This window comes from Cydia strobilella, chromosome 3 (genome assembly GCF_947568885.1).
Source record: "Cydia strobilella chromosome 3, ilCydStro3.1, whole genome shotgun sequence".
Lineage (NCBI taxonomy): Eukaryota > Metazoa > Arthropoda > Insecta > Lepidoptera > Tortricidae > Cydia > Cydia strobilella.
The window spans coordinates 10626622-10650906 of record NC_086043.1 but is presented as its reverse complement, the minus strand read 5'-3'; the positions used below and the strand labels follow the sequence as shown (position 1 = coordinate 10650906).

The 24285-nt window shown below is 38.0% G+C and overlaps 1 protein-coding gene across 1 annotated transcript in view; it reads right to left on the bottom strand.

Annotated features, from left to right (window-relative positions):
• Window positions 1-11329, bottom strand: part of LOC134755837 (zinc finger protein 423 homolog) — an 89890-nt gene extending 78561 nt beyond the window's left edge. Inside the window, exon 1 of the mRNA XM_063692454.1 lies at window positions 11291-11329. Within this exon, the coding sequence (XP_063548524.1) occupies window positions 11291-11300 (10 nt within the window). The 5' untranslated portion in view covers window positions 11301-11329. The remainder of the gene's footprint in view (window positions 1-11290) is intronic.
• Window positions 11330-24285: the final 12956 nt, after the last annotated feature.

The following is a 24285-nucleotide window of genomic DNA, read 5'->3' as shown; positions in this document are numbered from 1 at the left end:
CCGCCCGCCACGGCCGAATAATTAGGGCTCTTTGTTTAGATAGCGGCAATTTTATTTGGGAGCGAGCGGGCGCTGGGGACGTCTTCGGCCATTCCAACCGCCCAATATTAATAAGAAACGTGTGTGCGACTTCGCTTCAACCTTCGCAAAAGGATAATGCGGTTGTACTTACTTTATAATTCCACCATTGGAATTGAAGACGACAAAATCCTTTCAAAAAAAATACTCGATACAAAATATTTTAATCGTATAAGATGCCATTATTTACTTTAACTATGTATTGGCAGACACAGTTTGAAAGTGTGGATTACTTCACCGCGTATTCATAGAGAAGAAAAGGGGGACGCCAACGTTCACCCAGCAATATCACATAAATAATGCAGCCAACAAAATTGGGATTTTGATTTGTTTTCTTCGAAACTTTTGCCTATTTGTCTTTGCTGTGAGGACAATAGTCCGATTCTTTGTTCTCACTTAACTTTTATAACTTAGTTATAAAATTAATGAGGTGAATAATTTTATGGAAACGCATTTAAGACTTTGTTTTCATTGGGCATTAGAAAACTTTAAATCTGCTTCAAACACGCCTTTTATTACCTAATTAAGTCGGTAAAATAATCTTAAAATGTCTAAGTCTTAGACTTTGCGGAATTGAGAAACTGTAAAAGAAAATGTAGCGCAAAATTTCGGAGTTAGTTTAAAATTAATTCTATTCAATATGGACCTCGAGAGTGTAAAAGAAAGTTGGCGAAGCGGCGTGCTGGTATCCAATTACAAGATAGACTGCATAATGGTGTTGTCGGGTCTCGGGTCTCGAGCGCAGCACTCCGCGGGGGCGCGGGCACCTCGCGTTTGTCTCGTCTCCGCAAACTTGCCATAAATGTTAATATGGGATCTCTTCACATTTGAATATCTATTTCTTCGCGAGGCCCGTTCGTTAACGCGGCCTTGAATTTTAAATTTTATCGCCGCAACGGGAGCGCGGCAGATGAGGTGCGCGCCTACGTGCGCTCCCCGAGAAAATAACAGAGGAAAACTTCTTTTTGTTGTAAAGTGAAATAGATGATGACATGCCTAATATGAATCCCCAGGATTAACTTTGGAATAACCCCATTTTTTTTAAACCAGAACGTAATGTAGGCGCATAAATAAGATAACACATTTTAAGAATATTAAGTTATAGATTTTAATTTAGGCTAGTTAACTCAGTTACCTTCGCGGTCGATGGATATTCAATAAACAATGCTATACATATTTCATTTTACAACATAATACTACCCAACAAACAATTTGGCAACACTTAGCACTTATTTTATCACTTAAAGATATAGAACGGCTGTAGAATAGCTACATAATCTTAGCTTATAGCAAAGAGGATATAATATTACAGAGCGATACTGTCATAGTAAATTTTGTAACAACAGTAAATTCACTGCCATCTATTGACACACTTTAAAACTAAAAATGAAGATTTATAAAAATACTATAAAATGTATTTAAATATGGATAAATGATTTTTTTTATTTGCATTAATTATTTTTAATATTTTGACCCATGTTCTTTCACTGATATGCGTTAAAATTGTTAAATAACAAACGAAACCGTCAACGCCCTCTATACGAGAGTAGGCTAAAGGAGAATCAAATTTTCGTGATTTTCGAGGCACGTTTTTTCCTTAGATTGTATCCATCTATTACGGAGTTATATCTATCTTTGCTTATAGGCTCTGGTGACATCAAGGTCCATGTACCTATATAGCTTTAAGATCCACACTTAGCTGTTTTGGCCGGTATAATGCATCTTAAGCAGCTAATGTTTGTATGAGTGTTTGCGTTTGTGTAGTGAGCAGCTGCAATTTTTCTAAACAGGCGATAAAAAGTTTTTTATAGCTCCGTGTATCGCAATCGCCACTTAACTCTCTTTTATCACTTACATTACAGTCGACAAAAGAAGTTGAGTCACTATTGTCGCAGACGAGCGTTATTCAATAGTAAGTACATCTCATACTGTTATCTGGGGGCACGGCATTGCCCGCGCCAAGTCGAGCAAAACAAAGAGGCACGGCCGTACCATCCTTTTCTCGAAGCTATTCAGGCCATTTTCGACGTCCTGTAATCTTGTGCTGGCTAAAGCTAGAGCCCTGAATTTTTAGTGACATACAAGGGCATAATATGGCTTACATATATTCCCAAGAACATTCAATTTGAACTTGTATTTTAAGAATTATTGCACGTCAAAGTTCCTTACTTTTGTCACTGATACACTCACTCACTCACTCACCGATCATCATAATTCCACAGTATTACAATATTCCGTACAGTAGCGCGACGAATGTACTTACGCAGAGCAACGGAGGGGAACTCGCGGGGAGGCGGGCGGCGCGGGCCGCGTACCACAAACACGTTTGTGGTACCGAGCGCGAAGGGCAGACGCGGGCGTGTTTTTACTTCAATTATCATCACTACATAATTATTAGTAATAATTATACATATTCTATAATGTTGCAAACTGTTCTGTGTACGGATGTAATTCGACATCGAAATCCCATTAGAAATTAAAGTTTCATAGATTTCCCCGCGACGAGGTAGGTTTTTTCTTTACTTATAAGTTGGAACTAAATACCCAAACACCATCTAGTAATTACCTACTTACTAAGTATTATGTAATTATTTGTATTAACTAAGTTAAGGGCTATTGCACACGATCGTGACGAGAAAAATCTTATGAAGATTATTAGATGAAATCTATTAAAAATATTAACATTTTGCGCATTTCAATATTAATTAGATTCTCGCTCTCTTTATATGCTCATTTGTATGCCAACCGGCAAAACATAGTGCTCAATGTATACCTACACCTAAGACCCATGTATACCTATGTTTTACAAATAAAGCATTCTGATTCTGATTCTGAAGTTTAATCAAAATTATGTAGTAGGAGGTACAATCAGCATTATTTACTTACCTATTAGGTAAGTAGGTAGGTATGTATGTAATAATAATCTTAACTTAAAAATTCATACTTGTAATAATTCTAATCTACCTTCATGTAACTGTATGGGAATTGATAAAGTAAACTCCACGAAATATCTAGGAGTAATGCTGGACCAGCGCATGTCGTGGTATACTCATACTGAATATGTAAATATGAGAATGCGAAAACTGATATGGCTATTCAAAAAGTTAAGACACATTACAACAAAAAATCTATTAAATCAGTTATATATAACTTTAGCTCAATCAGTAATGTCTTACTGCATATTAGTGTGGGGTGGCTCAGCAAAAACCAAGTTTCTGGAAGTTGAAAGGGGGCAACGTTGTTTACTAAAGGTTATGTACTCTAAGCCATACAGATTCCCAACGAAAGACCTCTACCACCTAAGTGACTTACTAACAATGAGGAAGCTGTATGTACTAAGTCTAACAACGAGACTACATAAAACATTACCATTTAATCCACAGCTGCTAAATCGTAGAAGAAAACATAATGTTGTCCCCATATCAACTACAAAATCTGTATTTGCTAAGAGACAATTTGGAGCGCAATCTGCATATGTGTACAATAAAATAAACAAAATACTAAATATATACAATTTACAACTATATTAATGTAAAAAAATATTAACCGAGTGGCTTAAAATACTTAACTACGAGGAGACAGAGGCTCTGATATATTAAATTAAGTTGATATTAACTTAAACTCTTAAGTACCTACTTATCAGTTTTAATATAATAAGTAAGAAAATATGACATTTTACTTTACAGTACCTATTGTATAAGAAAATACCTAATATTGTCTTCGGTCGGTTGTCACCCGTTGACCACGAACGCTGTAAAGAGTTCGAAACGTCGGGATGTATTATAAATTCAATATACGCGATATAATCCGTTTTCATAGTTTTATTTCATAAGAAAATACCTATTGTGTAAGAAAAGTACGATACATAGTTCTATGCTTTACAGTACCTATATATATATATACTTAAAAGGAAGTCCCAACCTACTACCTTGTAATGTAACTTTATTAATGAAATAAAATATTTTTATTTTCATGTACATCTACTTCTACCGGCGGCGACTTGGTATCATATTACATCTCTAAACTTTTTTGTAGTACAAGTATTGCGTTGCGAGACGGGCATCTTTTTACATGTAATGTTTTTGATGGGTTAGAGTGAGCGGTAAGCCGCACAACCTAAGCCTATAGCGCCATGTTAAGATGACCGGTGAATCAATAAGCAAAACAAAAACTATAAATTAGAACGTACTATAAATCAACACGTTACTCAATATTGACCTAATGTTTGAATTGCTATACTTACATATTTAAAACCGGACTTTACGTATATTGTGTAATTTTGCAAAAATTAAACCCGGGAGACCACAAATAAAAAAATATTATATTTAGATAAATATGCAAAGGATCAGCGGCCCTTTAAAATTTTGTTACTAATACATATAGTTATTGGCAGTGTAATTAATTTCGCCATCATAAATCCGCAGATAACGCGCCCAGTGAACTAAAATAATTATGTATTTGCTTTTATTTATCCACCATTAGATTTCACTTCAAGCTGTCACAGTGCAAGATTACGATGAATAATACAAAAATGGAAACATCTGCAACCAAAGCAGATAGGGCTAAGGAAAAACTGTCCAATTACTTGAGTGTTACATATTATGTTGACGTAAAATGCTAATATACTAATAAGCTAAAAGTATAATTACTTTTTTTTTTTAATTGTTTACGGATTTAATAACAAATAATTTACATTAACATTTAACATGTACAATTTAAACTTATGCTAACAAAACCTAAAACTAAACCTTAAATATAAAAGACTTCCCCCAAATCACCTCCTTCCGGCATGGTCGCAAGGACGCTAGCGGCGTTACCCCTCTGCACCGCCAGACTTAGCCTCTGGGCAAAGAAAGCGCCCGTCCTATGATCGCCTGAGACGCCTATCAACCGGACCGACACTTCCTTTACAAAATTCTTGGTGTCGGTCGACCACGGGCCCAATGTCTCCATTGCAAGCGCCGCAAACTCGTACTCATTCGACAAGAACGCGTATTTGCGGCGCTTGATAGTTTGGGCCTGGTCCGCGGCAGTCCCAGGCTTCCGAGCCGACCCCTCCACGTGGGACGGAGCCAGCGTGTCCACGCAGGTGGCGTCCCACGCCAAAGGGCGACCCAGGCTCCAGGGCACGAGCGTGCAGCCAAAGTATAATTTTTTATTTTTATTTCGGTAATAACTCGAAAACCGTGCAACTTTTACTGGGGTCATGTTAGGCTGGTTAGGTTCCTCTCGAGTTGACCTACCTTCGGTGTCACTGTGACGTGGTACTTCTGGGACACCTGTATATGGCCCTACTCTACCACTCAAATAGTTAGTAGTCGCTTATTTGGAACCCTTTTAATTCCTGAGTACTTATTAATCAACCCTATTACATCACTACTTTAGCGCTCTTCTACCTCTTATTTCATCCTATAACTCTATTGTAGTGCCATTTTTAACAGACTTCCAAACACAAATTTCAAAAGGAGGTTATCAATTCGGTTGTAAGTACGTTTTTTGTTTGTTTTTTTTTATATTTGTTACCCACTTGTTACCCCATATCTCCGTCATTTCTGAACCGATTTTGTTTTTTTTTGTCCAGCATGAACCACAAAATTAAGGATCATGTGATATGCGCCATTTTTTTTAGAGTGTCACATGGTATTTTGATAAGTCGTTAACAGCCGAATTATGATTTCTTGTTAAAAGAATGTGGACTGCATCACATGATTTATACTTATTCTATCTGAAAAAAGTGAAAAAAGAATATAAATCTATATAAAAGTAACATTTTTAAAGCGGCTCACTTTTGGGAACTACTTTTTTTGTACGAAATCCAATAGTCAGCCACCCTTGGCTGACTACTGGGTTTATGGCAGTAATTTTGAAAAGGTCGTAAACCCAGAAGTCAGCCGGGGGAGGCTGACCATAGTAATCAGAACTTTTTTTATATTTTCAAATGAAATCTAAGTCGTTAAGCCAAGCACCTTTAAATATTTACATTATTATGACTTTATTTGATTGAAATAAGTAACTACCCAGTTGTTCAAAATATTTATCAGTACGGTTTTTACTCACTATTATTTTTAGTCGCTTTTGGCGACATGTTTCGGATTCTTTGGGAATCCATCCTCAGGCACGAGTGTCCGCGGCGGTTGTACGTCGTGCACTGGTACCAGTGCACGACGTACAACCGCCGCGGACACTATTCCCTAGTTCACGTTTGGCGATTTGTCCTCTTCGTTATGTTTGTTAAGCAAGTTAGGTTTGCAAGACATATTTTTGTCAAGCTCGAGTTCTGATGATGTGATCCATTAAAATAAAGGAAACTCCTCAAATGTGAAAGGCATACTTTTTTTGCATTTTCATCAACAAATCCAGCATTTGCATTTAAAAGAGTGACATTTGATGAAGTGGAACTGCTGATGATGATCAGAATGGAACTCTTCAACGACACATATAGTGCACGTTTGGCGATTGGTCCTCATCGTTACGGACTCGGACCCAAACTTGGACCCAGACCGGACCTGGACCCGAATCTGGACATGGACCTAGTCCCTAGACCTGGAACTAGCCCCGGACTCGGACCCGAACCCGGACCTGGATCTGGACATGGTCCTGGACCTGAACCTGGACCTGAACCTGAACTTGGACCCGGACTTAGACCCGGACCCGCGAACCCTGACCCGGACCCGGACCTGTAAATGCTACTAGAAAAGTGGGTTAGGTTAGGTTTGAACTGCGATCCTCACAGAAACGAAATGCTAAGTGGGTGGTTTTACCTCCTTTTCTACATAATTAGGCAAAAGATGCTGTCTTCCCACATGGAGTTCCTAAGTATGTCGTTTGAAAAAGTATTAGTGCCAGTTGCACCATCCGCACTTGACAGACTGATCAACGTCACCCGGCGCATCGCGGTGGTTTACTATGAAACTTTCCAATACAATACCTACTATTTAGCGAACCCTTCAACGATGACAAACAGTTTGGTGCAACCGACCCTTAAATGTCCAATAACACGCACGCATTTGCTTTATTGTGTAATTCCCATGACTTTAGGAAGTTCGGGTTTCTCATTTAAGCATTTGAGGTACTAATTAAGCAAATGCAACGAGGTGTGAATGTCGGACAGTTTAATTACTAATTGTCTCGTTCTCAGTTCTTATGTCAGCCACGGTGTTGGTTACAAAATCTAATAGCTTCGTCGCCAGATCCGCAACTTAGGATAATACAACCTTTCCTTAACATAAGGCGCTTATCAGAAAATACTTAATTAAGAGGAAAGCGGACCTGATCACGTTTCAGACTCGAAACAAATAAGGAGGTGGATGAAAAATTGTAAACCAGATGCTTAGTCGTTGATAGAAGTCGCGAGTTGCGGGCGTCAGGGCCCGGCATGTGACACCGCGGTCAGCGGTGATGATCGGAAAGTTTGGCGGCATTTGAATACGCCCCCACCACCCTGTCTGACCCTCAATTATTGAAAATGCAGTCCAGTCCGCGCCCCGCGCCGTCCCATCGCAAATGCACATTTTAAACTGCACCTGATTGCAGAGTCGTGTTAAATTCAAGCCAAAAGTCGTGATGTCGCTTTATTTCAGCCGACAATTGACTTTAGAGCTCCGGTTATAACTTTGAGATCGATATGAATATCAACGATGAATCTTCTAATAAGCGGCACAGAGATAAATAACGGACATTGTGATCAAACCTAATAACACTAGGTTTACAATCAAATGTCTGAAATTGTATCTCTTACCTACTGAGATATTCATCTAGTTTGGATAAAATGAAGAAAAAGAAAAAGATAGATACACGATTTATCCCCGAGATTTCATCCCAAAATGATTTATTGAGGTTTTTAAGTTCTATGTAAAATTTGCTTTACTTACGTTTGATTGTATTAATAAAAAAACATTGCACGCAAATTAAAGGCATAATACAATCTGTGTAAATCGTGCATTTAATTTTTGTACTCCATTGGTCCCTTGGGGCACATTTTTATTTTCAGCCTTAGCCTGCGGAACATTACTGACCGTTTAAGGGCAACAGACCAGCTAGGTGGATAATTATAATCTCAAATCTACAAACATTGGTGTTCTTTTTATATAATATTACGTAAGTAGGTATCTATATCCCATGAAATAATATATATATATGCTATGGAACAATACAATACACAATCACTACCATAAGCACCAGTTATAGGAACACAAAGGAAGTACTTAGTAACCACGGTGTAACAAATCAAGGGCTGTTTTCAATTTAAATATGTATCAATCTTCAATACAGCCCTAGCCGTTTTTATACTTTAGGAGTTATTTATACCTTTCAGAGCGCATGACTTACATCAGTATACTTAACTTGTTTAACAGTTTTTTTTTTGCTACGGAGTAGATTTATTGGCTACGGGCTACGGCGTAGCATTTCTTAGCAAGGGGTCAATCTAAATATGTTTAGAAATAATTCCACATGTGTATACCATACTAATTTCATATCATATCATAATTATTAATTTTGTGATGCTGATAGCACATTTTCTCTACGCCTGCGCTTATCTACTCCTGATATAAATATCAAATTGATTTAACATTTTTAATTTATTTATACGGCTCCTAATCTACTCGTTTAGATACGTCTGCTAAGCACGAGTTACATAGAGTAAGTCTTTTTAATTCCTAAATATAAATGCACCTCAAGTTTTATATTTAATTTCAAATAAAAATTCTGGGCACCTGTTTTAAATAAATCGTATGGAAAACCATCTCGTTTAAAAAGTCAAACGAAAACACTAAGGAAAGTTGATGAAAAGCATGTAAAAATCATTGCTAACAACTACTTTCGTTTACAAATCGTTATATGAATTAGGAAGTAGTGGCAAACATCGAAGGTAGAAGAGCCGCCCCCGCCCCCGGCCCGCTAAGTGACGAACGATGTCCACAATTCCGCTCGTCCGTTTTAATTGTGAGTTCAGAAAGGTTCGCCCACAATGCAATTTTAGCTCCACGTTTTCCATCAGGCTGGAATCAGCTCCTAAAATACATCACCCCATTAGGTGCCTCATAATTTCAGTAATTTTGCTGTAGCACGGAAATTGCATTGGATTGGATGAGCAGTGGTTCTGTAACATGTTATCTATGAAAATACCTACGAGTAATATTTTATCACTGGCACGTACCTATTTCATAAATTATACAATCGAAGTTTTAAATTAATCTTCTTCGACGATCTCATCGATGAGTGCGAAATAAATTGTTGTTAAATTAAATTCCTTGTTTAACTTAAACCTCACAGCCTAAAACGTAGCAGTGGCAATTTTCAATTGTAAAATTTATAGTAATTTATAAACTTAAACAGTAGGAACTCCTTAAGTATATAAATTACTATAAAAATTGAACTTAGCCCTCGTAAAAGTCGTAAATTAAAGTAAAGTGAAGGTTAAATATTTGTAGCGTTTGTTTGGTTTTGTTTATTAATATATTAGTATACAGGGTGACCTTAGCCATTGGACAAACCCTGAAATCCCACGTAGGGTCACTTCTCAGGAATGCTCTATACATTAATATTTTTTAATTAGAATAAAAGATAAAAAAATAAATTTTCAAACAAAAATTTATTCCAATGATCGACAACAAAAAGAAACATGCTGTATTAATAATTGGCAGTGTTTTTGACAACTTGTTCGAAAATGTGCGGCAATGATGACATTTGTCATAAGTCAGAATCTTATTAATGTCATAAATAGTAAAGATAATCAATAAGTTCGAAGGTTTCATACTATTTATTACCTCAGGAGCTATTGACACATACAGGCTGCTCCAAAGTAAAAATCGTATTTTGTTCATTTCTTCGTAACCGCTACACCGGTTTTTATGATACTTGGTATACTGATTCTAAATACCCTTATGCATACGTACATTTCAGCTTTGTCCAATGGCTAAGGACACCCTGTATAACCAACGGAGACGCCATGTCTGTAATTTGCTGTACAAAAAAGTCTGCCAATTTTTGCGGGTGAGGGGAACGTCAAATGTATACGTAACGACAAAATAGCGATGTCAGATAAACGTCAGTCCATACATTGTGTATGACCATTGGCCGACTATTTTCGACAGAGGAGAACGCCTGTTAATGGCTACTCCGTTTGGTTATATCCTCCTAGGGACAAACTGATTAAAATGAAATAAATAAATTTTAGCTATTTTTTTTTTCAGAAGACTATAAGTTAACTAATTATGTTATAAACATTATGCACAAAATTATATTTTATACGTGAATATCTTGAATTTAATATCTCAAAGTCACAATTCTGGAAAAGGGACAGCCCACGGTTCTTTAGGTAGTTTGAGATTTTTTATATAAAAAACTAAAACTTATTTCGTTTTAATTTACGGACTTACAGTGAATCGCCCATTTACAACAATAGTTTATTAAACTTAAATAAAATGTCAGTTTCAGTCTGTGTTTCAGGGAAATAAACTTTAAATTAGAATATTAATGTATAATGAACAGGGAAATAAAACAGACTGCCTAAGGAGAAAATGTTCTCTTCTTTTATCTTGACTAATTAGTAATTTGTATGAAAACAATAACCATTGTAAAAATAAACAAGGTGATAATAATGCTCCGTGATAACTCAGTAAATAAACAAAGCAACACCTAAAGCCGGTCACAGACGACTCAACTGTAGCAAGTAAATTACCGAAACGCGTAGCAATTTGGGCGCGAAAACTGCGTGTTTCACGTCGTAGACGGTTTAGTGTTGCCAGGAGAGAAACTACGATTCCTCTGAGCGAGGGTATCTGCTCCTCAACTTTATGTTCATTTTATCTTTTCGACTGTATAGCGAAGCGGGGACTTGGCCAAAGGCCCTCCTGGGCTGCGTTAACTGTGCGGCAGGTCCCAGCCTCCCAACACCCGCATTACACTTTAACACTTTTTACACTTTCCACTATTCAAATATTAATAACGAGTTGTTTTAATTATTAATGGAGTTACGTTTTATTTCTTTTATGCCAATAGGATAATCCAAAAGCCCCGGATTAGTGGCCAGGGCTGTAGCGCTCTTGAACATTTTCTTTGTTGTTTTAGCCTATACATATTTAAGAAGTACATACAACATAAATTATAATTCGTCCTAACTTCCTATTTCCAACTTATTCGTTTTGTTCCAGATACCTATGTGTTTTATTAAATTATTAACATTGGAATCTTAAAGCGCCTACCTACATACCTGATTCCATACTGTCCGCATCCTCTGATTTAATATCAACTCCGTTTGTAACAAACAAATAACACGCTTAATGAATGATATACCTACTTATATGTCAATATGATCTGTTCTTTGAAATGTAACCAATTTGTTAATTATGTACCGTCCGGATTCAGAATACACAAGCATTATTATAGTTCGTTTTTTTAGCAATAGAAAGAAGGTAAACAATCTTGACGTGTCTTTTCATTATAAAAGACTAGAAATATAACTCGCAGCAAATATGTAACAATTATAAATCATATACGGTTATTGCATTTTTTTGCTTTTATAAGTAAAATAAACACATAATTAGTAATTTCATTTAAGTAAAATAAACTAAATTTTTATAATCACTCAATTGTTTTCCTTATTTTGCTTAATCAAGTCAATCAAGCTATGCTGGTCATCACCTAGGGATACCAGCCGTACTTCTTTAAACTGTAATTGTGTAAGAGATTTCAGTTTTTATTTCGACAGCAGAGTTGTGTCGTCGAGTGTGTGGCCTGGAGCCTAGAGCCCCGAGGCGCGGTCGCGGTTGCGGCGGCCTCTAATCCACTTGCGACTCCAGCACGCTCCCGACACTTTTCCGACTGTTTTAAATTCCTAATTCGGATAGGTGATCCAGTTTAAACTTTCTAGTCCAATTTAAGTAGTTCGACGTCCCCTCGAATTTGTTGCCAATAAATATTTATAGTATGGCTGCATATACGCAAAGATAGATATAACTCCGTAATAGATGGATACAGTCTAAGGAAAAAACGTGCCTCGAAAATCACGAAAATTTTATTCTCGATCAGATGGCGCCACTAGTTTTGGCCTACTCTCGTATAGAGGGCGTTAACGGTTTCGTTTGTTATTTATAATTTTAACGCATATCAGTGAAAGAACATGGGTCAAAATCATATAAAAATAATTACTGCAAATAAAAAAATCATTTATCCATATTTAAATACATTTTAACGTATTTTTATAAATCTTCATTTTTAGTTTTAAAGTATGTCGATAGATGGCCTTGAATTTACAGTGGTTACAAAATTTACTATGACAGTACCGCTCTATCTTATAGCATACGAGGGTGGGTTGATAAGTTTCCGAAATGAAGTCGAAAAAACAAAGATATTTGATTGTAATTTATTTTTCTACATATGCTCCTTCTAGCTTGATACAACTAAACCGAGGTTTTTCCGGGGCCATTTTTCCGTTTTCATATAATTTTCTGTAAAGGCCCTCAAAATACCCATTAGGCGTCAATTATTTTGGTGTTGGTGGATTTTTTGTTGACTTTGGCAAAGATAGATATTACTCCGTAATAGATGGATACAGTCTAAGGAAAAAACGTGCCTCGAAAATCACGAAAATTTGATTCTCGATCAGATGGCGCCACTAGTTTTGGCCTACTCTCGTATAGAGGGCGTTGACGGTTTCGTTTGTTATTTATAATTTTAACGCATATCAATGAAAGAACATGGGTCATAATCTTATAAAAATAATTAATGCAAATAAAAAAAATATTTATATATATTTAAATACATTTTAACGTATTTTTATAAATCTTCATTTTTAGTTTTAAAGTGTGTCGATAGATGGCAGTGAATTTACAGTGGTTACAAAATTTACTATGACAGTACCGCTCTATCGTATTATATCCTCTTTGATATACGTTTACGTTTATTTCGAAACAACCAGTCACATAAAACTTTATACGAATACCTAATACGAGATTAATTTCTAGAATGGATATTTTTCCGGATTTTTTTTAAATATTGCTCATACAGTTATTTGAAAACCGATCTACATGTCAAAATAAAAAGAAAATAAAGGATAAGATTAGGGACTAACTATTTTGTTCATTGTGAATTCTTCGTAATTGAAAACGAGCCTCAAGAAGCCAGTTTTATAAACGATGTTTAGAACTAAGTAAACTAAGTGCCTCAATCTTTATATGTAGATGGGTAGTGCAAAATTGCTCAGTTTTGTCCAAAAAACTATTGCCGGGGTGCAACTGGCATAGGCTCGTAGGTTTGCACGATGTACTGAAGAGGTGAAGGCTACGCTTTTTAAAGCATATTGCCAGTCTTTCTACACGTGCAGCCAGTGCAGCTATACGCAGCGAGCATACAGCTCTCTGCGGGTACAGTACAACAACGCGTACAGGGTGGTGTTCGGGCTGCCGCGACACTGAAGCGCATCGGGTATGTTCACGGAGGGACGGATCGATGGCTTCCACGCGATCATCAGATCAGGAAGCGGTGTAGCTTGCTGTTGAGGCGATGGCGCGCCAGCTCGAATACCATCCTCTGCACGTTGGCCGACCGGTGGGACTCACCGTGGCTGAAGCACTGGGTGCAACTACATGCCCCATTATGTAAAATTCTGTTATAATGTTATGTTTGTACTAACCCTAGATTTAAGTATTAGTATGTATGTTACTAACACATTATGGACATTGGTATTACAAATAAATTATTATTGATCGATTGATTGATTGATTGTTACTGTAGGGGAAATGTCTCCAGTACGACCGATCTCTAGTCTCATTTTAAGCCCTGCTCCTAAACTACAACTATATCGTAAAAACTGTGACTACATGGCGACCTTGATTTATAATAGCATTCCGAGAGAAATTACCGACCTATGTTATAATAGGTTTTGTAAAACTCTGCAGCTCTGGTTAACGGAACGCTGTTTCTACTCCGTTACAGACTTCCTCGAAAGTAGTAACTGCAGATTTAACAAATATTAGATAAAATGATGTGTTGTATATAAATAATGAAAATAGCTTACCTAAATGCATGTTGAATAAATTTTTCTTTATTTTGTTTTGTGCATGCTGACAATTGAATGAATGTATTTTATTAATTTTATCTTTTCTCCATTTAGTGTTATTTACAATTGATATTATTTTATTTGAACATTCCAAATGCTATTTTTTAATGTATGAAATTCTTGATCGATAGTTGAATGGTTTGATTTATAAGCTTGATAATTAGTGTTTAAGGCTGTAATATTTGCATGCCGCTATTCGGCTGAATTATGTTGTGACCTATAAGAAACTATGTAACATCTGCTAACTACCATAATTCACGCAAATAAACGATATTCTATTCTATTCTATTCCTAGTCGACTTCGAATCTTAGAAAGGTTGCTGAAAATGCTGAAGGTTATATTTATATGCTAGCAATTTTCTTTGAATCTCGAACATCAGTAGATCATACAGACCAGATAGATTGAAATAAACACAGGAAAGACCTAATGAATAATGTAACTTATTAAAATTTGAGAGTAACGCTGTCTCATTAAATTTTAACCACTATGCCAGCTGTGCTCGCAGCCTCGTTTAGTAACCGGTCTACGCCATCAATGGTAGGCGCAGTTACAATTTGCCGCCTTGGGTGAGATTCGAACTCGTGGTCGTAGTGCATGTGCATACCGACCTAACAATTAAGATAAGTTTACTTGTTTTACACGTTAATAATCGCACACAGTTCGCGGTACAGTTCAACATCAAGTCTCCTTTTAGGGTGTAAGATTGCAGGTGGATATTAGGTAATAACTCTTGGAAGCCTAGACGTGCCCGCGAGCCCGTGGGACTGTTACCCAACGCCGCGATGCAGCCGCTCTACTAACAGTATGCTTTCAAACCACAGGATAAGGATGCGGAAATAAATATTACGTGCATGTTTAAAATGTAGTGTTTTCGTAGACAACTATGAGAAATCCTTAGGTATATATGCCATGTGCGTCCCTCCGAGACGTTTGTCATGTATCCGTCAGTGCCCTAGTACTTTTAAAATCAACCACGCTGACAAACTGGTAGTAAAATTCGATCTTGAAATAAAAATAGGATACCTACACGTAGTAGATTAAATTACGGTAAAGGCCAAAAAGTTTGTACTTTTTAGGAGAGGCCGTAAGTTGCCAAAACTACAGGTATATATTTTTAAATAGGAGTAGAATATGTAAATATTATGAGGTACAAAAGCATAATAACTATATAAACACAGTACGTCACAAAATCAATCCAATTCCATTAATTATAACAATAACGTGGTCGATTAAATACGAATACGACAATAGCAGTATTAGTAGCGCCTGAATAGTGTAAGATAATAGAAGACAGGCAAGGGGCCTGTGCAACATTAATGATCGTAGGCGCCGCTCATTGCCGCGATTGGATTTTGTGAATTAGTAACCCGCACGGGACCCGCGTGCCGAGCCGGCATAGAATTAATCTACAGAGTAACTACATATTATTATTAGGGTTCCATACCCAAAGGGTAAAAACGGGACCTTATTACTAAGACTCGCTGTCTGTCTTTTCGTTTGTCCGGCCGTCTGTCTGTCTGTCTGTCTGTCCGTCTATCTGTCACCAGGCTGTATCTCATGAACCGTGATACTTAGACAGTTGAAATTGTCACAGATGATGTATTTCTCTTGCCGCTATAACAACAAATAGGTACTAAAAACAGAATAAAATAAATATTTAAGTGGGGCTCCCATACAACAAACGTGATTTTTTTGCCGTTTTTACCGTAATGGTATAGAACCCTTCGTGCGCGAGTCCGACTCGCCCTTGGCCGGTTTTACATATACCTGTCTATTGTATAGTGCGTTCGTAAAATTAATTGATTGTCGATTTTATTTGATCCCTTTGACCGGCGTCTCAGCGCGTTGATGGAAAGCCGCGTTCCATCCCCAAAACATGACACGTGTGTAATGTTCCTATAGGTGGTTTGTACGTAAAATACCTATGATGCTGAATTAATTAATATCAGTCATATTCCACATTTCGCACACTGGAGCGTATTCACTTGCACCTTGTCATTTCATGTCAATAATTGCTGCTGATCGACTCTGTGATACATCATTTAACGAGTATTCCCAAGGGGAGGTGCAGGACTCTCGGCTCTGGCTCGGCACTGGGTAGAAAGCGGCGCACACCTCTCGACACCCCTGAGCCGCTCACACCGGTGTTGCTCCTGGTCGTCTTCACGACGGCAGTTTCAGGGGTCCATCTAGTCAGCGGCAAGACACCACCTGCCACGATAACGTGTGTTAGCATTGTTATGGCAGGTGTCCGGACTTCTTTACAATAGCCCAGTCTCATTGTCCACCCAAACTTCAATCCATAGACCGTTATACTGTTCACTTTTTCTACAATAGTTCCAATGCCTGCTGCGACCGGTTCATGGTTGTCTATTGTTGAGACTGTGAACGGGTTCCAGCAGGCGTTCTACATGACAGTTCTACAGCTCTCCAAGGGGCCTCTACTTGTTGGATCTATATCCCCACGCAAGCCTATCAAAAGACCGGGATTAATAGGCCCGTGATATCCAAGGAGATACAAATAATTATGATTAAAATGATACACATTTTCAAATTCCAAATAGGTACTAAAATCGCAGTTCAATTGGTACTATTTGTCCTTCCGATCTCTCATTTTAGCACAAAATTGTCTCAAAAACAGGACTACCATCATATATATAGGTATTTTTAAAAGGCCGCAGCTCTTGTCGGTCATTATGTTAAGTTGTTAACTAATGTTATATTTCAAATGTATATGGACCTGGTGTGAAATAAAGAATATTCATTTATTAATTCATTCATTAACATTCTCTTTGGCTAGAAACGCACGTCTCGGCCTTCCCCGGTCTTTTCTTCTTTTAATTTGTCGGATCGGATTATTATTATTCCTTTTATTATGTTTATGAGAAATAATTTGGCCCATCGATCAGTAATTTTACGAATAGAATACGAATTCTCATATTTAAAAACACAGATTTCATTCTTTCATTCTTGGTGCGTTTTAGGTACCCTGACTGGTATTATTTGACTCTGAAATGGTTAAAATAATTTCTCATATATGTATGTTATCTAATGTGTGGAGAGGAGAGTCCAGGTGTACAGTTCGTCACGATGGAGATATTAAATATATCCCGGCGGAGTGGGCGCGGCGGGCGGTCGGAAAGCTCTAAGGCTGCCGCTAGATTTCCCGCGGGAGCCCGTTAATTTTCTGCCGCCTTGAGCATAGTGCCCCCTGGGGGCGCGCTACCTTTCGCGCAGCCATTCAGGCTGAAGGTGTTATTCCGACGTACCTGATATGGACTGCTGCCTACCTCTCCTGAGAAAACTTTTCACGAATAAAAATAAAAATAAAAAGACTACGTAAACCTCGTTAGTTACTCGATACAGAGCACTTGCACTCCTGCCAACTCGTTGAAAATGAAAGTTGCGCTTTTAGTTTTTCTTGTTTCTGATTTGCATATAATGTAAAGGTCATCGAATAGCAGGCATGAGTTTAGAGAAAATATTGAAATGCCTGGAAAGTTGGATGCCCAGCGGTCGAACGTCATTAAAAAGTTTCCCCTACAAGTTAGTGGGGCTTCTGTCACGTGTGTTGTTGGGTTGTGTCACCAGTTCATGAACACTTCAATTTGTAGTTCACAGACATTGTTCGATTACAATGTTTCTGTGTTTTATAATAAAAATTAAAAATTGCAATACATCATTATTAAGAGGAACAAATCAATAGTTTACAGACCGCGCTACAACTTATATATAAAACAATTCAAATGATAATAAGTAGATTGTAGAAAAATAGGTTTACCTAAAGACTGTGCACGATGAAACCTGGCCACGCCTAATGTGGTAAATCTTTTATATGAATGTACTTACATTTTCAAGCAGCACTTTTCCAATAATTTGTGGTTATCAAACTACATAATCAAATTAGAAACATAATATAAAACTATTAGGTTGTCTGTGACTTTGAGCGTTATATAGGTATATTGCACAGTACCTATATTTTTTGTCCACGGTCTTTACCAAACTTTCCAGTTAAAAATATTTTATATATTTTTTAATTATATAAACCAAATTATACCTTATTACATTCTCTTTGCACGATACCTAACATTTTTCTGATTGAGGTCTTTTAACTTTGGTGAATTTGACTTTTTGACAATAAAAATCCTCCCATATAAAAACAACTTTCAGTGCTTGGAAAAAAGAAGAAAAGAAAAGAAAAGAAGTATATAGAAAAGGGTTTCAAAACGTATGTTTTTGGTAAGACGACATTCTAATGAGCATAAAATATAAATACAATTGTGGCATTGCAGTACGAAGCGAGTGAAGATTATCAAAAAACGCTGGACAATAAATTAAGGCATGAACTGCTTGAATCTGTATATTCGGTAAAAAGATACCTATACCAGATCATGCATGGCTTGGTTTCATCGTGTACAGTCTTTATTATTCTACAATCTACATCAATACATTTAATACACAAGAGCTTGCATATATATGTTCCGTATAAAACCGTCTTTTCGAATGTTTTCGATGAAATTAATTCTGAATAACTAGTGTAGTTAAAACTAGTTTTTTTCACTAATGAATTATCCAAGGCGATACGGAAAACTAGTGTTAACTAGAGAAAGCGTTTTTACCGTAACATACATAAATCCTTTAAAATGTTAATCTCGCGAAATTATATGTGCTTCTTATATTACAAGCTTTTTATTAACTTGCAATGTACCTAGGTAAGTATATATGTAACTATGTACTTACTTATATAACTATGTTTGTACGGGTCAAATGTTGCAAGTTAAATTTGACCCACTTCGATCCCGACTTCCAATGAAGCTGAAAATTTGTAACACATGTAAGTCGGGTGACAATGCAATATTATGGTAGCATCGAGCTGATCTGATGATGAGACAGGAGGTGGCCATAGGAACTCTGTGATAAAACAACGAAACCTAATTGTGTTTGGGGTTTATAGAATTGTCGGGATGAGTATTAGTTGCCTGTGGAAAGAAAAGTACAGTCAGCGATAAAAGCTTGTCCCAAAAATGAAATGTTTGCCAAAAACTTTTTTATTTCTGTGAATCGTGTACATACCACACGCAACCACCACACACACGAAAGACATTAGAGACATGACTGTGTTTTCATAGTTGTAAAAGTAGTAGGTATAGGTATAAGTAGAAAGTATGGTAGCTGTAGCTTAAAAACGCCAGTAAAAGGCTTTAGTTCGCCCTTCTTACATCTACTTACTGAAATCTTACTTAGCTTCGAGGACAATGAGCTTACTGAGTTTTAAGTTAACTCAAAACAGCTTGATGAAAAAGTGTTGTAGGGGTTAACCACCATAATGGCGGTTGTTGACAAAACTACATACATATTATCAAAAAGTAGGCGTCTCAATATATTTGTCATACTAGTATAAATAAAATAAACAAAACATATACAACATTTCCTAGGTTTAATAACTTCTAGTTTGGACTTTCACTGCTTTGGGTACCCTAAGCTTGGCATATAAATAAGGCAGTTATCCATCCGATCCAGTCATCAGCAGACGTTATCAAATAATACAAAAAGCCGGAACTAAACAACGGATTTAGGATTAAACACCGCGCAACAGAATCGGTTTTCCCGTCTGCCGAGTCCGATATCATTGTAACGAGCAGCAATATCGGTAGTGGTGAGGCTTGCATGTGTGTGTGTGCACGGCTCTCAGGAATTCCCTCGGGACGGAAGGAACTGCGGCCGAAGACTGCCACCTGGGACCGCCGCAGGGGGGCGGGATAACATAGCGAGTGCTCTTATTAAGGCACTGTTGATGCCAGGACCTCCTAGCAATAAAACCTAAACTGGAATCCCATGCGTAAACGTTGAACACTTTCAGTAATTAGCAATTAGGTGGTAAGCAGTGAAACAACGCGGCCTCCGGTCGTGGGTCATCCCTTGCGGCCTGCGGCAGGCGGCTGATAATATCTAAATGCCTAATGGCTGGTGGTCCTGTGACGAATGTATCGGGCGGCCGCCCCCCGCGCGTCGCTTCCCCCTCACCACTATGTGATAATTCCAAACGCTGCGGCCGCGCCACCTGGGATCTAACAGGGGCGGATCTAGGTTGAATATTTTCCGTTCTTTTCCAATATTTTTGCTACGACTGTTTATTACTGAAGTACAGTATGAGTATACTAACACCAATCTGTAAATATCTATACTCTAATTTTTAGCTCGCCTATAAAGCACGGTTACTAGTGGGATGCCCAGAGTGATGTAGTTCATAACCCTTGTTCTTTTTATTTAATTAATAGGTAAAATCCCGACAATGAAGATAAATCGAATTATATCATAATAATTAATTATTCAATAAAAACGACTCAATAGTAGGCACATTGCGCAACGAGGGGGGTAATTTTGCAAACAAGGTCTATAGATTCACGACAGCCGCAGGCTGGAATGAATTAAAGACTCGAGTTTGCAATATTTTACCCCTGGACACAATGTTTTTTAATCACACTTGCAAAGAAAATACAAAATTTTAAGCGAAATAATTCTTAAATACAAATACGGCGATGACGGAGTGGCCAGAGTCGCTGACTTTCTGACTTACCGAGGCGTTGAACGGTGAGGCGAAACATAATTTCGGAGTTCAGACATTCGTCCGCTATATTGTCATTTTTGACTGGTTAGGCATCAAAGGCACGGACCAGTCCGGCACAATTGAAATTGAATAAAAATATTTTAAACAGCTATTAAATTGATCAAATAAAATAGTTTTAAACATAAACAAAACAATTAAATTATTAAACGTTAGTATTTTGAAAGTAAAACTAATTTTATACCTTGACTTTTATAGTATTTTACTTACCTACCTACTTGGTTCGTATGAGTTAGTGACATAATAAAAAAAACTAATATAACTCCCGTGGGAGTAAAATGGACTAACTCCCGCTGCACTTGCGTGAAAAAGACTCTTGAGTTACACTATAACGTTAAGACTTATTTCATCACACTTGCTTTTTCACGCAACTGCAGCGGGAGTTAGTCCATTTTACTCCCACGGGAGTTATATTCAAGACGTTACCCCTAAAGGTCATAAACTGCTAAAATAATAACACTTCCTTTTCGCTTTCTGTAGTCGAGTAAAGACTGCATAAATAGACAGTGTTCGTTTCGCGGGCGCGTTTAAAGTGCTTGCCTGCCAACCCGTTTACTCCCATAATCGGGGTATGCAGGTCAGCTAGATGTGACGAGCTCGCAGGAATGTTCAGCAGTGTCGAGGCGGCGCGCGAAGCCACGCCGCCGGCGTCGGCCTCGCATTCCACATGCACCCGCCGATCGAACATCGGCATTTAATTACCCGCGTGCCGGACCAGGACCCGACCGACATTGCTGGCATTGTCCTGCTAACTTGCTCCAGAATAACTTACAAACGTTTGGCATTCTGCGATTGAGATATGCGGGGAGCTGTCGAGTTGTGTACTTTGGCGTCGTGTGGTGAAGGGTTACAAATATAGGCAGGGTGTTGGTGGGAATCGAGGTTTTGAAAACATGTGGGTTTTAGAAAAAATATGAAAACGATAAATGAACTAAAACTTAAAAAAAAAACATAAAAGGAGAAGCATACATACTATTTACAAAAAAAGTTTTTACAGAAAATGATTTAACAATTCGCTAGTTCGCTACCAATCATTTTGCCAGTTTTTTTTTCTCGTCGAGTTTTTAATAAACTATGGTGCCAAAATTCTGAGGAAAACCCGGTATAAATAAACAAGAACAAACCTGACATTTAACAACGCACACGATTTTAATGAAATATAATACAACAGGAATATGTAAGAATAAAGAGAAAATGTATTGTTGTGCGCGAGTGCGGTCCCTGCGGGCGGGTCCCTTGGGAGCGCGCCCGCGCGCCCAACTTCGGCTCCGCGCGCCCCCTCCGCGCGCGCCCCCCTCGCCCCCGTAGAGAATACATTTTCGCAACACGAGTGCTGGCCTAACAACGACTCTGCGACAAACCACTCACTGGGAAAAATTGCTCATTCTCGTACGTTATGTGTTGAATATTATCCATTTGTTCGTTAGAACAAAGAGCCCACCTCGTCGGCCATTAGAAAGCACTGAAAGAACCTACAATAAAATAGGAACAATAGCTAATTCGTTAAAATAATAAGTAGTAAGGGTGCCTCGAGGGAAGCAGAAAGTATCAGTCATATGAGAAACTACGCGATTGTCTCGACCGCTTCGTCTTTATAGGGGGCATTGAGAAACACCTCCACAGTAATAAACTCTTCCAGAAATCGACCGTCCCGACAGGCAAAAGTAAATAAATACCAGCTATAACATACCTAAGTACATTTTGTTGCTGTAAGTTATTCTGCTTCTTACGACCGCCATAAAAGCTAAATTATCTATGTGGCATAAAATTACAATGTCAACTGCGCGGGATGGTAAGTACTGTTTTAAAAACTCCTAAAGTCATGAAAGATAAAGTGGAGGTAACGTCGATGGGCCAATTTATTTATAATCTCGGGTGCAGAATCGGCTACGAATTAGCATGTAAATATTTGAAGTCCACGGAAGAAGACTGTGGAGATTTATAGTGAGAAGCGCGCGATAAGCGAGGACAGGTCGTAAAATTCGTAAAGCACCGGGAGGCGCCGCGTTAGCCGCCGCAGCACACCCTTTGACGAAGTTGTAAAAAGAGCATTAAACCGCAGTAAAAACGCATCTCCCACGCTGGCGGCCGCTCACTCGCGACCGAACCTCTATCGCCGACTCCTCGTTTTAGAGAACCTTATGAATTTCAATGAAGATATAGTAATAAAGCCCACTCAATCTTCATCATTTTGCGTGAATATTAAAAGCTACCCTCATTGGGGTTCGCAACGATTACTTACATCAGCAAACTTCTAGAATTATTTTCATTATAACCATAGAGTAACTTATACTAGAGCGGTACTGTCATAGTAAATTTTGTAACCCCAGTAAATTCACTGCCATCCGTCGACACACTTTAAAACTAAAAATAAATATTCATAAAAATACGATAAAATGTATTTAAATATAGATAAATGATTTTTTTAATTGCATTAATTATTTTTATATGATTTTGACCCATGTTCTTTCACTGGTAATATGCATTAAAATTATAAATAACAAACGAAACAGTCAACGCCCTCTATACGAGTGTAGGCCAAAACTAGTGGCGCCATCTGATCGAGAATCAAATTTTCGTGATTTTCGAGGCACGTTTTTTCTTTAGACTGTATCCATCTATTACGGAGTTATATCTATCTTTGTTATAACTCATAGTCATCAGATTACTTATTTATAAAATAATACAGTACCTAAGTATTTTCCGTACTAGATATTAAAACACCGGCCAAGTGCGAGTCGGACTCGCGCACGAAGGGTTCCGTACCTACCACTACGCAAAAAACGGCAAAAATGTCACGTTTGTTTTATTGTATGGAAGCCCCACTTAAATATTTTTTTTATTCTGTTTTTAGTATTTGTTGTTATAGCGGCAACAGAAATACATCATCTGTGAAAATTTCAACTGTCTAGCTATCACGGTTCATGAGATATAGCCTAGTGTCAGACGGACAGACGGACGGACAGCGGAGTCCTATTAATAGGGTCCCGTTTTTACCCTTTGGGTACGGAACCCTAAAAAAGAAGAAAGATAATACATACCAGCCATTTCAGCTTCCCATCGATCGGATGTCTCCATTTGATTTTCCTCCGCATCTCCGCTGTCTGTAATAAAACAATAAGCTGTAAGACTCGAAAGTGACTAAGTGATGTAAGTAATGTGTGATATAGGCATTCCCAGAGCTAATACATCACTTTATTAACAATTCGGATCTGTCATGTCACGCTCGTGCTCTGAGCTGCGCTCCATGCTCCATCGGAGATTGGACTTAGGCATACATGATACAACATACTCGCGTTCGCACCGCCGCACCGAGCGACTGGAAATTAAGCTTTACGTACATTCGAGTCCGACGAGACTCGGTTTTAGGCTGTTACGGGTCGGAGACAAACGCCACACTGCAGGCTGGCATGCACTGGGCCCAAGACAGAGCGGCCTGGAGAGCACTGGTGAAGAGTGTCCACACTCGTCACGTCCCTCAGCCATGAGGTTACGACAAAGAAGGAGGAGGACGGGTCGGAG